The sequence below is a fragment of the Netta rufina genome, assembly GCF_964035555.1.
Source record: "Netta rufina genome assembly, chromosome: 19".
NCBI lineage: Eukaryota > Metazoa > Chordata > Aves > Anseriformes > Anatidae > Netta > Netta rufina.
The window spans coordinates 4639547-4654631 of NC_140143.1; the positions used below are offsets into that span (position 1 = coordinate 4639547).

Here is a 15085-nt window from a genome sequence, read left to right on the forward strand (position 1 = left end):
GTTTTCTTGGTCCTTCAATTTATTCTTATTTCTTGTTTGCATCTGTACAAAGGAACTAGACTATCCTTTCAAACAAACAATTTCAAGTAGCAAAAGCCTTAATTCAGTGTGTCAAGAGAACAAAAATATTCTATTTACAAAGTTCACTGATACATCATTTCCCAAACATACATGGTAGTAATTAAAAAATATATATATATTTGTAGATATCAATACCATTTCTTCCAAACCAAGCAATCTAACTTACACACAGGTAACTGACCAATAAATAATATGTTAGGTATCAAATATTTTGAAAACATATATACCTCTTTTTAATAGATTAAATTGCTTTCCATATTCTAAGTACTCTGAAGATACCACCAAAACTTACAGTCTTAGAAAAATTCACACAAGACACCAAAAAGCCAATTGTGCTATATCTTCATTATTTAATCTAATGAAGAAACAGCGTAAGTACTACATTCAGCACAATTTATACTTAAATGTCACGTAAATACATACCAAAAGACAGTGTGACATTACATCAAACCTATCTTTAATAAATAAGTTTACTAATAATGATAAATTACTCATAAGCTAACTTAATAGTCAATTTTGTTCAGTGACTAACACCATCCCTTTGAACAGCAGCCTTTAAAAGGCCCTAAGCCAAATATCCACTGAAATTAGTAGGAAGGCCACCACAGGTTTAGATACACACTGAATTCAGTCTTTGCTAATGTTCAGGAAAGATCCACGCACAGAACAGTCTTCATTGCTGAAACAATTAACTCACTAAGAAAAGAAAAATGCTACCACGTTCCTTAATTCACATTCCTGTAATTTGTAGCAATGTGCTCAAATAGTGTCTTTTTTAAGAAACATGTTGAATGAAGGACCAGTGCTGAAGTGCTAAAAATACATAGTTTCTGAAAACGTGTGTTAAGCTGCAGCAAACCTTGAGAGGCTTCATTACACTTTCTCTTACTTAGACTGTTATCCAGACATCCCAGCTATATAATACGCTACAAAACGTAGTGTAAAAAGGATGACAGATACAAAGTATTAGTGCCAGTCAGATATCTACAAATCTTAATCCTTTTCACCAAGATGACGAAGGATTCCTGAAAAAAATAAAAATCCCTAAGAAGAAAAAAAGAAAGGCTAAATGCATGCATTCATCCTGTGTGTGGTTAAAACAAATTATCTGAAACCACAGCTTTAACCATGAAGCAAAAACATCCCATCATTCACTTATTCAATGTATTACTCAAAAAAAAAAAAAAAAAAGAGAAAAAAAAAAAGAGAAAAAGAAAATAGGCTGTTTTTAATGCTAGAGGGAGACGGAGAGTGCAGAGAGCCCCTGCAGGACTGATCCCACTACTGGTTTCAGATGCCTGGGTTCCCATGTCTGAAGGTGAGAAAAGGAGGGGGGAAGGTTAGGAAACCCTGGCAGCTAAATGTGTGGCATAAGGACCTGCACAGAATGGGACAGCTTTTTTCTGTCTTGAGATATTACTGTCAGAATAGCCAAAAAAGGGATGAGAGTTTGTTTTTCAATTCTCACTGTGGTACTTACAGAAGTGCCTAATTTGAAGGGAACTGTACAGGTGGCATATCATGCTGAGCTAAATAGATAAGTGTGAGATTTAAATGACAAGAGGCAGCAGGTTTTGCGGTTCTAAAGAGCGAGAAAGAGAATTATTCTGATGGTACCAGTGGGCACAAGTAGAAGGTCAGCTTGGGGTGCTGCCAGCGTCACCTGGGTGGCTGGTGGCAGATGGTGCCGGTCTGGAAGGATAAAAGAAGGACTCGTGTACCCCACAGGCTGAGAGCAACAGAATTTGCTCAGGAATACAAGAAGTTTTGGGGAAGGCACAGGCAGTACAAATTACTGTAGATGCTGCCACCCCAAATGTCAGTACCAGTGTCACCGGTCCAAGGGTTGCAGGGGTGGATCAGCCGGGCAGCGCTGCAGAGAGCGCAGTCAGGCAGGCGCTCTCAGGGTGAGATGCTGCAGGCGCTGCTGGCTGGGTGCTGGGCCAGGCCCGTGTCTGCGCAGTCCCAGGGGAGCTCCGGGGCTCCCTCTCCCCAGGCATCTCCAGGGGGGAGTCTGTGATGCCCACCAGGACGCCCCATTGCCCCCCTGCAGCGTTCTGCCTGCTGTTGCTCGCGTTCCCATTTCTGGACTTACGCAACAACTCGGGGGCAGCAGCCGCCTGCAGGGAAGCGGAGCAGCAGGAGCCGCAGGCAGCTGAATCCCCATGGGGCTCCCCAGAGTGTCCCAAACTAGAAAACTGGCCACCTCCCCTCCACTGCCTCCCGCAACATAATTATTCCAGCATGACTGACATGACAAATTAACAAGGCAGCCAGGGCTTTTGCAGCAGAAGGGAGTGTTTTCCCCCAGAATAAATTGTTCCAATCCTTTACGCTAGACACCCGGCCGTGCCTATTCATTAATTGGACAAGCTCTGGTGACAACTGAAATTACCTGATTTCTACATACTGGAGAGAGAGAGAGCATTTCAAGCTTAACATGAGAAGCCTAAAGCTGGAATCCCAGCCCCCAAGGCGTTCTTTGGATGGGGTTATTAAAATAAAAAAAATCATTTTAAGAGCGTAGGCACAGCAAAGCTCCCGTTTAAAAGCAGAGGCACGTTCGTTAGTATCATTCCTCCCTTTGCGGTCCCTGAACTGTGGCAGCAGAACATGACAAGTCTGCCAATGAACCGCAAACCTTGTAAGATCCACAGATCAGCCGAGTTTAAGAACTTCAGGAACTATGAAATTCTGAGATTACTGTGATGGTGGGATTAATTATCACAGCCATTAGCACATTAGGAATTTGAAGCATCTCCTTAACCAGCACATCGTGGTTATTTCTTGCAACCAACGTATCATAATCACGAAACAGGTAGCGGAATTAAGGGGGGCATTATAGTTGGGGATTTCTGTCACGTTCCACACATGGTATGTTGTTCATGCATTTTTTTGACTACTGTTTTGACTTGGATGTAGCCGTACCTCTTGCCCCTTGCTAAGGGAAGCCCTGGGAACACTGAAGGGTATTTCTCCCCCATGCCCGCCCTTTCGATGCCGGTTGCATACCTGAAATGCAGACGATGAAATTCGCTTGCAGAAGAAAAAGCACCTCCCAAACAATTTCCATCCTCCGATTCTCATGCCAAGTGCATCCCTCGGCGAAAAAAAATAACAAAGATCAATATCGCAGTTTGAACGATCCCAGCAATTTTCCTTTCGGACTTGCAGCCTGTATTCCCCAGATGTGCTGACAACACATGTCCGAGCTCTCTCTCTGTACGGCTCAAGCGAGATCCCTTCCCTTCCTTCGCCCTCCAAAAAAGAGCACGAAGCCGACTGCCAGCACAGGGCTCTTCCTCCACGAGCGAGTAAAAAATCCACCAGATTTCCCAACAAGACATAGACCACAAACCCCAACCGATCCGGTCCGGAGAGCGTCTCTATTCCAGGGCGGCCAGACGCGAGTTACCCCAAACTCCGCACGGCTCAGCGGGGCGCTGCCAACATGCCCGGGGCAGGGAGGCGGCGGAGGGAGAGGGCTTTCCTCTCCGGCTGCTACAAAACGAGCGGAAAAAGATTAATACCCGCTGCAACGCCTTCTCCCGCCCCTAGAGCCCGGGGAGGGCAGCCCGGAGCGGCAGCCGGCTCGGCTCCAGCCCTGCCGGGCTTTTTCTGCAGTCCCAGCGAGCCCAGGCGGCTTTCCGCCGCCCGACTGCAGGGGTCGGGCTTGCCCCGCGTACGGGGCTGCCCTTCCCCGCCTGGGCTGGCCCCGGACCCGGTCCTGGGTCCCCCCCCGGGTCGCCCCCGGCTGTCCCGGTGGGGCCGGGAGGGTTACATCGGCTCTGCCGCCCCCGGCGGCTCCGAGCTGCCCCAGCGGGGGCTGCTGCGAGCAGCGGGGGCTGGTGCGCAGAGCCGGCCGGCTGCGCTCCGCTGAGGCTGGCGATATTTTCAAACTTGTTTAAACAAGAAGGAAAAGGAGAGAACGCCAAAAAATAGCAAACTTCGGGCGGGTTTGGCGCTGGGGAGGCGGGCGGAGCGGCCAGCCGGGAGTTGGCGAAGTGCTGGCGCTGCAGCGCGGCTGAGCGCATCCCGCACCCGCCGCGCTCCTGCAGAGGCACAGCCCCGCTCCCCGGCCCCAAATGAGCAGCGTCCCCTCAGGGTGGAGGGGGATGGAAAGGGGGACAACCTCTTACTTACCCCAAATCCTCCCGCCGGTTAGCTGGCTCAGCTCACCCGCTGCGCCCCCGGCTGCCCGCGGTCCCGCAAGCGAATCGAGGTCGGGCTCGGAGCCGCTTTGCCGCAGCCGCCCCCCGCCCGCCCCCTCGAGCAGCTCGGAGGTACCGGGGCCGGCCGCCCCCCCCCCCGGCCCTATCGCCGACTATTCGCCCATCGCCCCCCGGCCGGGAGCGCGCTGCGGGATGCCGCGGGGCGGCAGCGCCGGGCACGGCGGGGGCTCGGCGCGGCGACGCGCACGGGCGGGGGGGGCGGCGGCGAGCGCGGGGCTCGGAGGAGGCGGTGCCAGGGCGGGGGGGCTGCGGCGGGCACCGGGCTGCTACGGCCGGTGGAGGCGGGGGGGGGGGACGGGACACATAAAAGAAGGAAGGTTCCAGGTCGCATCGGCTGTCCGGCTTCCCAGGGATGTTCTAAGAGCTGCTGCTCACTTTGGTTTAAATGTGGATCCGTTTTTTTAGTAATTTTTTTTTTTCCCCCCCCAAAAAAACCAACAAGGACACCTGGCTCGGGGAGGGGTTGGGCTTCCCCTTCTGCGGAGATGGAAATCGGCACGGGGCTGGGGAGCTGCGGGGTAGGGGCTGCCCCTGGCAGGCTCGGACCGGAGGGACAAGGGGGGTCCGGGGATGCCGGCTCGGGGCAGAGAGGGGCACCTGGCTCTGCTTCCACTGCGGGAGCCTTCGTGAGCACCGTGTGGCAGAGGGAGGGGAGGGAGGGAGCTGCTTTGGGCTTCCAATAGCTCCCCCATCTCCTGGCAGGTACGCAGAGGTCGCATTACAAATCCTCCAGCGGGGGATGCATGCATAATGCAGTGAGCATGGGGTGGCTTATAAACAGCACTCCAGCCCGGGGCATGCTTGTAAAATGCACCTTTGCCTGGATTCTAGCAAAATGGGAATGCCTGGATCTCTGAATGGGGAAGGAGAGGATCTTCAAGAGACGAAACCACAGCCTGGGTTGTTATTTTCATCGGCTCTGAGACATGTGTAGGAGTCATAGGTTTCAAGTCATCCTGACAGTATTTAATTGCGGTAGATCAGGTTCCTTGAGTGATTCAAAGACCCTGGATGGGACAAAATCACCAGTATTTGAAAGGAAGAACTGGACTGCAGGTGCTTAGTAGTCAATATAAATTCCTGTATTCGTTTTGCCAGTTTTTAAGGTAGCGTAAGTGCTCTTTGCACTGCAGCAGCCTCTGCTGATGTTTACTCTCTCTCTTCTGATGGGTTAAAAGGGACTCAGGGTTTTAGCAAACTATTTGCCGTCATCTGGGCAGTGAGACCAGCTAAGTGAGGCTGGTCAGGAGCCACTGTCATTCAAGGCTCAAAGGACAAATAACTTAAAGAATTCCCATATTGTATTATGGATTTTCAGTAAACAGTGGGACTGTGTAGGAAGAGGGATTTCTTTCCTTGGTGGGATTGCAGAATGCTGGGTTTAGTTTGAATACTTAAATTGAAGGAAGAGATAATTAGCTCTCTTTAGTAAAGTTAATGTATAGGAGTTAGAGAACTGGGGGCGAGCAGGCATTTATTAAAGATGTCACAATATAGATATGCCTTTGGGCACTGAGTCAGTTGTCCAGAAGCACCAAACCAGTATAGATTTTTAAAGAGGTTGAAATATGATTTGCATCTGGTTCTTGAAAAGTTAATGAAATAAGGACTGCAGGGAGCCCTTCTGAATCATTCCTTTAGGATCACATTATCAAATGAAGACTCCAATAAGCAGAAGAAACAATTATTATTGGACCCAAGACCTTGTTTGTTGAGTATTTTGTGTTTTCAGAATCGCATAAAATAGCATGCAACTCTTTTTTATTCCTTTTTTAAAAGCCAAGTTAACATTTCCTGCTCTGGCATTATGAAAGGAATGAGTGTCACTCTCGTCTAGACATATTTAAGCATGCCTTAGGAAATTCTCTCCCACTGATGCTCACTAAAGTCCTTTACTCTAATTGATGAACATTTCCCATGGAGTTGGCTGTAAATTCTCTTTTGGATTTTCCCAATTCATTTCTCACAAGAGCATCCCTGTCCAGAACACAATGAGACACTTATCTTTTATGTTCATATTTACACAGTCACCCTTGTTCCTAAAACAGTGCCCTTGAAATTATGGCATCATATCTGAGGAAATGAATGTCTCAAGCAAGTAAAAAATATGCTGCATCAAGAAACAGGTGTGGAAGGCTAGCGTGTCTTTTAACTTCTGTATTGAAATGACCTGCTGTAAAAGTGTGTGTTGTCCATTGAGCCAGAAAGGAATCTGACTGGTGACAAGAGAGAATGCCAAATCCTATGCAGCAAGCTCATATTTAATTCCTGTTGATGTTAGTGGAACTTTAGTATGAGTTTAATGGCAGGAAATAAATAAATAAATAAAAAGTAGTTGATGCTGGCTGCTAGCAGGTAGCCCAAAATCCCAACTGCATTAATGTTTCTTCATCCTTTCAGTCTGGTATGTTCATCCTATTCTCCTCATGTAATCCTTATGTTTATTTCAGTGGCCTGAGATAAATAAGTAGTTTGCATCTTAGACCAGAAAATCTAAGAGGAATGAAAGGCAAGTTGAAAGTTTTTGTCACCTGGAAAATACAGTAGTGAGCTCAGAAAATAAATACTTTTTAAAAAAATCTAGATAAATAGTAATGAGCTCCTTCTGCTGTTGTTCACTTGCTCTGATGTTATTTGACTGGCAGTGGCCTTAAAGCTTGGTTTTGAAGTCATTATGGCTGCATTGGCTGCTGCAGCTCCACAGGAAAGCTTCCTTCAATGAAGTTGAATGGATGTCAATATGGGCCGATTCCAAAGCCCACTGAAATCAATTGAAATATTTCTGCAGACTTCAGTGATCAGGCTCTCCCTGCCAAATTTGGCACAGCATATTTGGTCCCAAGAGAGGTGCCTTAATATAGCATGGTGTATTTGGGAGAGAAGGAAAAGGTACTATAGAGCAGAATGTAACTCTCCTGTGTTTATTGGTGTTGTTTGTAGTTCAGAATAGACAAAAATGCTACTTGTGGCATCATTTTTTATTAAATGACTTTCCATTCAAAACTCCTTTGGTAACTCACTAAAATGAAGGGGTTTGGTATTTGCTGCATTTATCTGATTTACATTTGTATTTGTTGGCTAAACTTCTTAAACTTAATCGTGCCAGCCTTTGAGCTGTACTGAAGTCATTGGCCGACTTGTGTGCCCAGAGGTAAAGATGACTATAAAGTGTTCTTAGACAAGTCTCTGAACCATGTTCAAATATTTTAATTGTGAGGATTTTACTATCTGGAAGTGTGGCTGGGATTTTCTGTCAGAGTTTAAAAGTAGCTAACATATTAATTTCAAGCTAGACACCTAGCATCTTCAGGCCAGGTTTACAGGGAAACACTTTTTGTTTCAGCTATGCTAACAGAGTTCAAAAAGTACTCAAAAAAATCACATGCTTTCATACCAAAGTAAAACATTCCAGTTCAATAAAACAAAACTATGGTTTGTACCTTCTCAGAGGAGCCAGCATTTTGACTCATTTGACACAAAATGAGCTTGGATGGGAAAAGATCAATTGTAGAAATCGTTTTGAGCTGGGCAACTTCTGAATAAAGTGGGTTGGCCCGTGGCTCCTGCGGTGTCGATGGAAGAGGTTGCTGCCATTCATCACTACCGAGCTGCCGAAGGTTCCCACTGAGGGGGTGCAGCAGCTTGCCTGTGCGCTCCCTGGCTCATTTCTGTCAAAGTAAGTCAGATCAGCAAAGGCCTGCTATTGAAGCTGTCTGAAGCTTCTGGCACATTTCCAGCAATTAAGCTGGCAGAGCTGGAACAATTCCTGCTCTGACTTGTTTTCCCCTGTCCCAGGGGTTGCTGGCCCCATGGCAGGGTTGATGGAAGAACTTGTGAGTCAGCTTCTGAATTGCCACTGGGAACAGGCTAGGATGTAAGCATGAACCAAAATCAATGCTAAATCAAAATGAAAGAAAGGGCTATCGCTGCAGTTCACTCAGGTGGAAGAAAGCTCAAGGGTCTCCAGATCCAAACGGGGATTTGAAGATCATCCAAAACCAGCAGTCTATTAGTGTCCAGCTTAGGGAACCTCACCAGAGTGTAAAAGAACTGGACCCTGACCACTATTAAAATGAAAGTGGTTCCTTGGAATAAATTATCACAGGGATAGCACTGAGCCTTGCTATTGTAAATCATGTGAGTGTGATACCATTCCTCCTTGTCTTACGTTTATCCTATATTTCAGCTTGTATTCCAGGTGGGACTTGCAGTATTAGTTTTTTATTGCAATTAACTAAATTGTTTATAGAAGTAAGACAAAAAGGACTTCCGTTTTTAGGCTGTACATTTGAGTGTCTTTCAGTGCAACTTCCAAAAGACTTCAGATAAGGCAGTAAAATATCATAATAAATTGCAAAACCCTGCCAAAAACTTTTGTGCATTCTATACAAACATTTGAAGCTATAATAAAGAATAACACGGTTCTTTTAATATAAGAATCAAAACTTGTCTACTCACACCTTCAGTCTTTATTTCCTCTATAAAGAACTCCAATCTTAGGAAATGAGTGTGGGATTTGGAAAGAATTTATAGTCCTGATTGTGCCAGCATTGACTATAGGGCTTTGGACAAGCTTGCTGTATCACATTTTCTTGCATTTATAAAACAGGCTGCAATTTAGCAAGGAATTCAGTAAGACCTGGTTAAGAATTTGCAGTAAGAAAGGTGGTATTGACTTTCGCCACTCGAGGAGTAAGAACAGCTCACAAGTGCCCAAGCTCCTCTGAGGCTATAGAGCACCACGAGCCAGCAAGTGGGAAGGCAGTGCTGAATTCAGCCAGCTCCCAGGCTTCCTTCCTCAGCTCTTGCAATTTTTTTTCAACACTGCTCACTCTCTAATGCGCTCTGTGTTCCCTTCTCCCCACAAAAGCAGCAGCGCCGTGGGGCCTGCTGCATTGGTGGTCCAAGTCAGCCAAGGAGGATGAGGCTCAAAGGCTCTGCTGTAGCCCTGCTGGGATTTCATCATCGTCAGCAGTCTGCTGCCTGTGACAATTCCCTGCTTGTCTGCATGTGAACACAGTTTTCATAGTCAGGTGCCTCATTCTAAACTTACAGTTAGCCCCCTCCATTTCCAGAGATGCTAAAGTACCTTCTTGGTTCAGGTGTTAAGCGAGTTAACATTAGAAAAGCCACTAGCAATAGGTGAGCTGCTGACAGCGTAACTATAAATAGTCCTAGTGCTCCTGTTCCATATATTGTTACTGCCATGCTTTCTTGTATTTTCTGAGAATATCTTCAGTGCTTATAAATAGTGCTGACCTCACTAAGGAAACTGATAAAAAATTTAACGTATCATTGTAAAAATACAGCTTCTAAGAATCCATCAGTGCGACGGACATTAAAGTAATTATTTTCTTGTATTGATGGTCTTTATCAAAACTCAAATGGAATTTACATTTTACTGGTAGAGATAATGATGCAATTTATTTGAAGTTAAAAACACCCCTAACAAAGCAATGAGGAAAATGACTGGCAGTTAACTATTAAGTCAATCAATGTGGTTTTCCTGTGACTCAGTCTATTCATTATCATAAAGGCTTATTTTCAGTCCAAATCTTCTTTTTCGTATCTGAACTCCAATAAACAGTGTTAAGACATCAAGTATTTATGAAATAACATTCTTCTAATTCAAAAAGACATATGTGAACTGCAGTGATTTAGTTTTCCTGGAAGTGAGAATTTAGTCAGAAGAGTGTTTAAAACCTCTTGCTGTCTTGCAGTTCCTCAATAAACCTCAGTAGGCTCCTAGGAGACTTAGCAGCTGTGCGCCCACAGAAGTAGGTTTTTCTGAGTAGGCAAGTGGAATGGGAAAACGTTTTTTTTTCTTTCTTTCTTTCTTTTTTTTTTTTTTTCTTTTTTACTAGTATCAGTCACCAGATAAAATTGACTTCAGGTGATGCAGTGATTACAGTTCTTGTAATATTCTTATTTCCCTCATCTGGAAGGGTATCATTGATCTTGCCTTTAGAAGTAACTGAAAAGCTAAAAGAGCAACGTTTAGAGGTAAATAGGGGTTGCTTTGAGTGTAACTGACTGCAGTCTGTTCCAGAGTGGTGGATGCTGAGCTGGGGTATTCTTTTAATCCAGCATATGGATTTGACTAAATTCAGAGACTGTGTGGACTGATATAAACTATGCCAAATGCCTCGTGTTCCAGCAGGGTTCTTCTGGTAAACGGCAGTTATTGGCCTGTACAGGTGCTTCTGCTGTGTCTCCTCTCATTTAGCTGCGCTCTTGGCATCATGGCATCACAACCACCGATGGGCTGGGTTTAGCACACTGCTTACCGCTGGGCTTTGCCCCAGAATCCATGCATGTTTGCCACCTTCAAGGTAAATTTGGTTTGGAAAAAAGGCTGCAAAGTTGCTGTCTTGTACCGCAGAATGTCACTCTATGTTTCTGATTGTTTCTAAAGCTACCTGCAGTGGATATGGGAAAGAGAACTTCTTCTTTTCTGTTTTTCTGCCACTATCCTTCTCTCTTGCAAGTTTGACTTAATTAAAAGATCAAAAGCAGTATATATTTTTTGATACTGAGGATTCTTTGTCATCTCAATCTGAAAGAAGAGAACACGTATCTTTAAAATGATTCTGATATGGATCTTACTGGTTCCTTATTACAGATTCTGACAGTCAATTGTCACCTAGTGCCTATTTAATATAATTTCTTATGCCACATAGAACAATGATGATTGCACTATCAGATTAATAATATATATATGTGTGAGCCAAGGCAGCTACGTTGTAAATTTTCAGGCTATGCTCCTCTTGGAGTGGATTGAGTAGGGATCTCATGTTTCTGCTAGGAAGTAAAGGCGTCTGTTTGCAGGGGATTTCTCCTATTGTGTTAAAATCTACTACCAGGGTATTTGGAAGGAAAAAGGTAAATTCTGAGCATACCTTATTTCCTGCATAATGGCCCAGTGAGAAGTGCGGGAACTCATTAGAAGTTTTCTCTGCTGAGCTCCGTGCTTGAACCTAAAGGTTATATATCTAGTAAAAAAGTCATGTTCCCTGGCTTCTTTGTGTGTGGCTATTGTTTAGGTTTGTGTGCCTGTGGACAAGCAGACAGAGTCTTGTTAAAATTGTCTATTTCTATTTGCTGTGTTTTTGTTTTTGTTTTAATATTAATGCATGATCCATTATGCTTTCTGTGGGAAATGCATTTTTTTGTCGGTGGTGGTTTTTGTAATTACAAACAGCAATTAAGAGGGAAAAGGAGGAACACAGTGAGTAGTATTGTTCTTGTCTCTTTCTGGATTTTTTCTTAAGTTTTGTAATCAAGGTTTTCGCTAAGCAGATCTTTATTATGCAAGAAAATACCTCTCTAGTACTTTTTTAAGCAAAAACAGTTAATATGAGTATTCCAAAAGCGGAGATTAAAACAAATATCACAACATTAGATGTTGTTCCCTGCTACTTTTCACATGTTGCAGATGTCCATAAAGCATCAATTATAGGCCTGAGCTTGGTTCCATTACAGCGAATGGGAGGTTTCACCCTCTGATTTTTACCACATTTCCTTTGAAATTAAGCCTCAATTCAGCCTTTTGCCAGCTGGATAACTTTCATCACAAAAGTAATTCAGCAAATGGAATTATTCATGTGCTTAAAACAGATTATGCACTCTTTTTTTTTTTTTTTTTTTTTTTTTTTTTTTTTTTTAGTAGGAGGCATCCTGAGGCACAGTGTCTCATACAGCACAACTGCAGTTTATAGTCAATAGACTGGAATAGCTGCAGTCTGCATGGCACTTCCTCAGCTACTGTGTGAACCAATATTTTGTGTTCATTTGCAGCATTTCAGAAGAAACTAACCCTCTTGTAATTCCTTCCCCTAAATCTTACTAGTTCGGGAAAGAATCACTTGTACTGATGCTTTGTTTTCAATTGGTTTTGTCTCCCTTAGTTTTCCTCTGTAAAATGGGAATAATCTTCGCAAAGATGCAAAAAAAGGTTAACAGTTAATGCTTGCAGTAACGTCTGAAGGTAAGAACCATGTAAGAAAAGATGTTACTCAAAAAATTTCCAGGCTGGCTGATCTGCAAGAGCTGTCAGTAGAATTACAGGACCAGTGAAACTTATGCATTGTATTTTTCTAGAAATAGAGTAGAGGAATTGGCACCTAACACAATTCAAAGGGTGAGAACAAGCCCTCAAAAAGAAAATAAGACTGTTCTGACTTTTAGAAATCTTTATAAACGTCATTTAGTGTCATTTTCAAATACCTTGAAGGGATCATAAAACTTTGCTCTTCTCTGATCATTGTACCACTTAGAAGAGGAAAGGTATGAACAGCCATAACCCTGGCACATTTTTAACAATACTCAGGACCAAAGGGGATTGTAAGATGGAAACTTTGATAACAAAAACATAAAGATGTCATTGTCAACTATCTCAAAATATACACGCTTGTTGTAAATGTCACATAAGCCTACAGCTAAGTGATGGATCACAGTTTCCTACGTTTTTGAAGTATTCCTGTTGATGAACACTTTAACTCCTTCATGAACAAGTTATTCTTTGTCCCCAAATTTGCCTTCTGTCCTTATGCTTGGTATCACTGAAACAAAATGCCTCATTTAATGAGTCAGTTGCAAATACATGCTAGAATTTTGGTTCTACGCTGCACAGAGGAAAACAAATACTTGGAAAATGTTCGGTAAAAAACACAGATAATAGCATAGATCACTGCTAACAATAGGATGAAATATTTCCTCTTCGTTAAAATAATAATGGCAGTAAGTGGTAAGCTAAACTGAGTATCAGAGACCTAAGGACTAACTTGTGCCTCAGTATATGTCAGCAAAGTGTTTAACCATAAGATTAAAACTAAGCAATTGAATGTAAGCATCCTTGTTCAGCTCTGCGCACAGTAGACCTCTTGGCTGAGTAAAAGGCATACAAAACTGTTTTAAGAACATCAGGTATGCCAGGATGGATCTTGGCCCATTAGGCCTTGACCCAGTGATTGCTCATGTTTGCTTGTGTTTGCCACCAGACTGGAAACAGTTTCTAACAGGGACATTTGTTATTGCAGACCCAGGTCCTTTTGGTGCTCTGGAGGTGTCAGAGGTTTAAATGCTTGAGGATTGCCATTTTCTGGTGCCATCAAGCCCTGCTTCATGCAGTCTCTCATCTCTACATGATTAGGTAAGTCACATGCACACCCTAGCCCATGGAAGTGGAGATTAATTAATTGTTTCAGCTTCTCTATCCATACTATTTCTGGACTCTGCTCCTATTTTTTTAATCTTGATCACCTGTTCTACAGTTATCTTTACCAAAACCAGAAGTCAACAGCCCACTTTTCTTGTACAGTTTGCTCAGATAAACTTGTATTTTTTTTTTCCTCTGTAACTGTTGGACTTTTCTTTGTGTTTAGAGATGTTTATGCTTTTTACCTGCCCTGCTACAGAGTAGAAACAAAATAATAATCTTTCAATAAAGAGCTACAGGTGCATAATACAGAAACCATGTATTGCCAAAATTTATTAAGTTCATTAAGTTTTTGGAAAGAAACTTCATCACATTAAAATCTGTAATCCCAGTAAATTAAAAGATAATTTGGAAATTACAGGCTGGTGGGTAGTGTAACTGAACTGTTAAAAATCTTTTCTACAGATTGCAAGTCATTAATAATTAGTATTACAAAACATATTACATCTTTGATTGGGGGGAAATGGACTGAGGCTAGTATTACATTATTCAATTAGATTTAATTCCATTTGGTGTGTGTTTTGCTTTATTTCAATTGCAATCTGTAAAAAGATCATGGTAACAACCATCCAAAATGTCAATTAATTTGTGTATAGAGCAAATAGCACACATAATAATTTCATCATATAGTGCAGCTCTGTTGACTGACAGTGGAAGTGCTGCTAGGCTTACTATGGTTAATTAGATTTCTTTATGCATTGTACAGCAGCATTACAGGCATAATTTATAAATGAGTTTATTAAAATTTCTGTCTTCATAGAGTGAAAGCATGTTAAACTTTCTTAAATGTTTGTTCTCACCTTTGCATGCTTTGCCTGTTCACTAGGAAAATGTAAAATGTAATACTGTGAGCAGGGAGGGCTATATCCATCCAACCTCTTCTCCTTTCTACTCTTCTCCAAATTAAGACCTTAATTGTTTACTCTGAATTTTGTTCTGTGCACTGCTCCCACATTACGATCACTTTCCTTGGGATACATAGCATCTTTTGTTCTGACTCTGCATCTCCATTAGTCTGAAGATTTAAATTCCTCTCCTTCTTTCCTTTATCTCCTTTCAAGTGTCAAGTTTGTTTACTCTCTTATTTGTAAGAAACCAATGCTACTTGCATAAACCTAATTTATTCCAAAAAGAATCTTAATGCACCATAAAACTAATATTGTTCTCAAGGTGCTCAATCTGACACAGCACACAGACTTTATTTTATGGTGGTACCGCTCTATGCAATACCATATATAATATTCTGTATTACCTGATTATTATACAGAAATCATCCATTTTAGAACCTTGATCGCTAGGCAAGTCCTTTCATCAAAATATCTGCAAAAATAAACATCTGCGTTAGGAGGGATATCTTCAAGATCTGTAGCAGAGAGTTCTTGAAAATTCTGCTTGAAAACTGCTGCCTCATCTGAGCTGAACATTTCAGATGCAAAACAAAAGGGAACTGGCTAAGAAGTTTAAGTTGCATCTATTTGTTTCAATCATTTTCCTAGGTGCAAAGCATTGTTACACAATCTTGCTGGTTAATCTACCCAAGATTCAGGAGTACGTG

General features: G+C 42.9%; 1 protein-coding gene across 1 annotated transcript in view; it reads right to left on the minus strand.

Annotated features, from left to right (window-relative positions):
* Positions 1-3154, minus strand: part of CA10 (carbonic anhydrase 10) — a gene marked incomplete at both ends in the record, with an annotated part of 200535 nt that extends 197381 nt beyond the window's left edge. The window contains one exon of the mRNA XM_084298305.1: positions 3094-3154. Within this exon, the coding sequence (XP_084154431.1) occupies positions 3094-3154 (61 nt within the window). The remainder of the gene's footprint in view (positions 1-3093) is intronic.
* Between the last annotated feature and the right edge of the window lie 11931 nt (positions 3155-15085).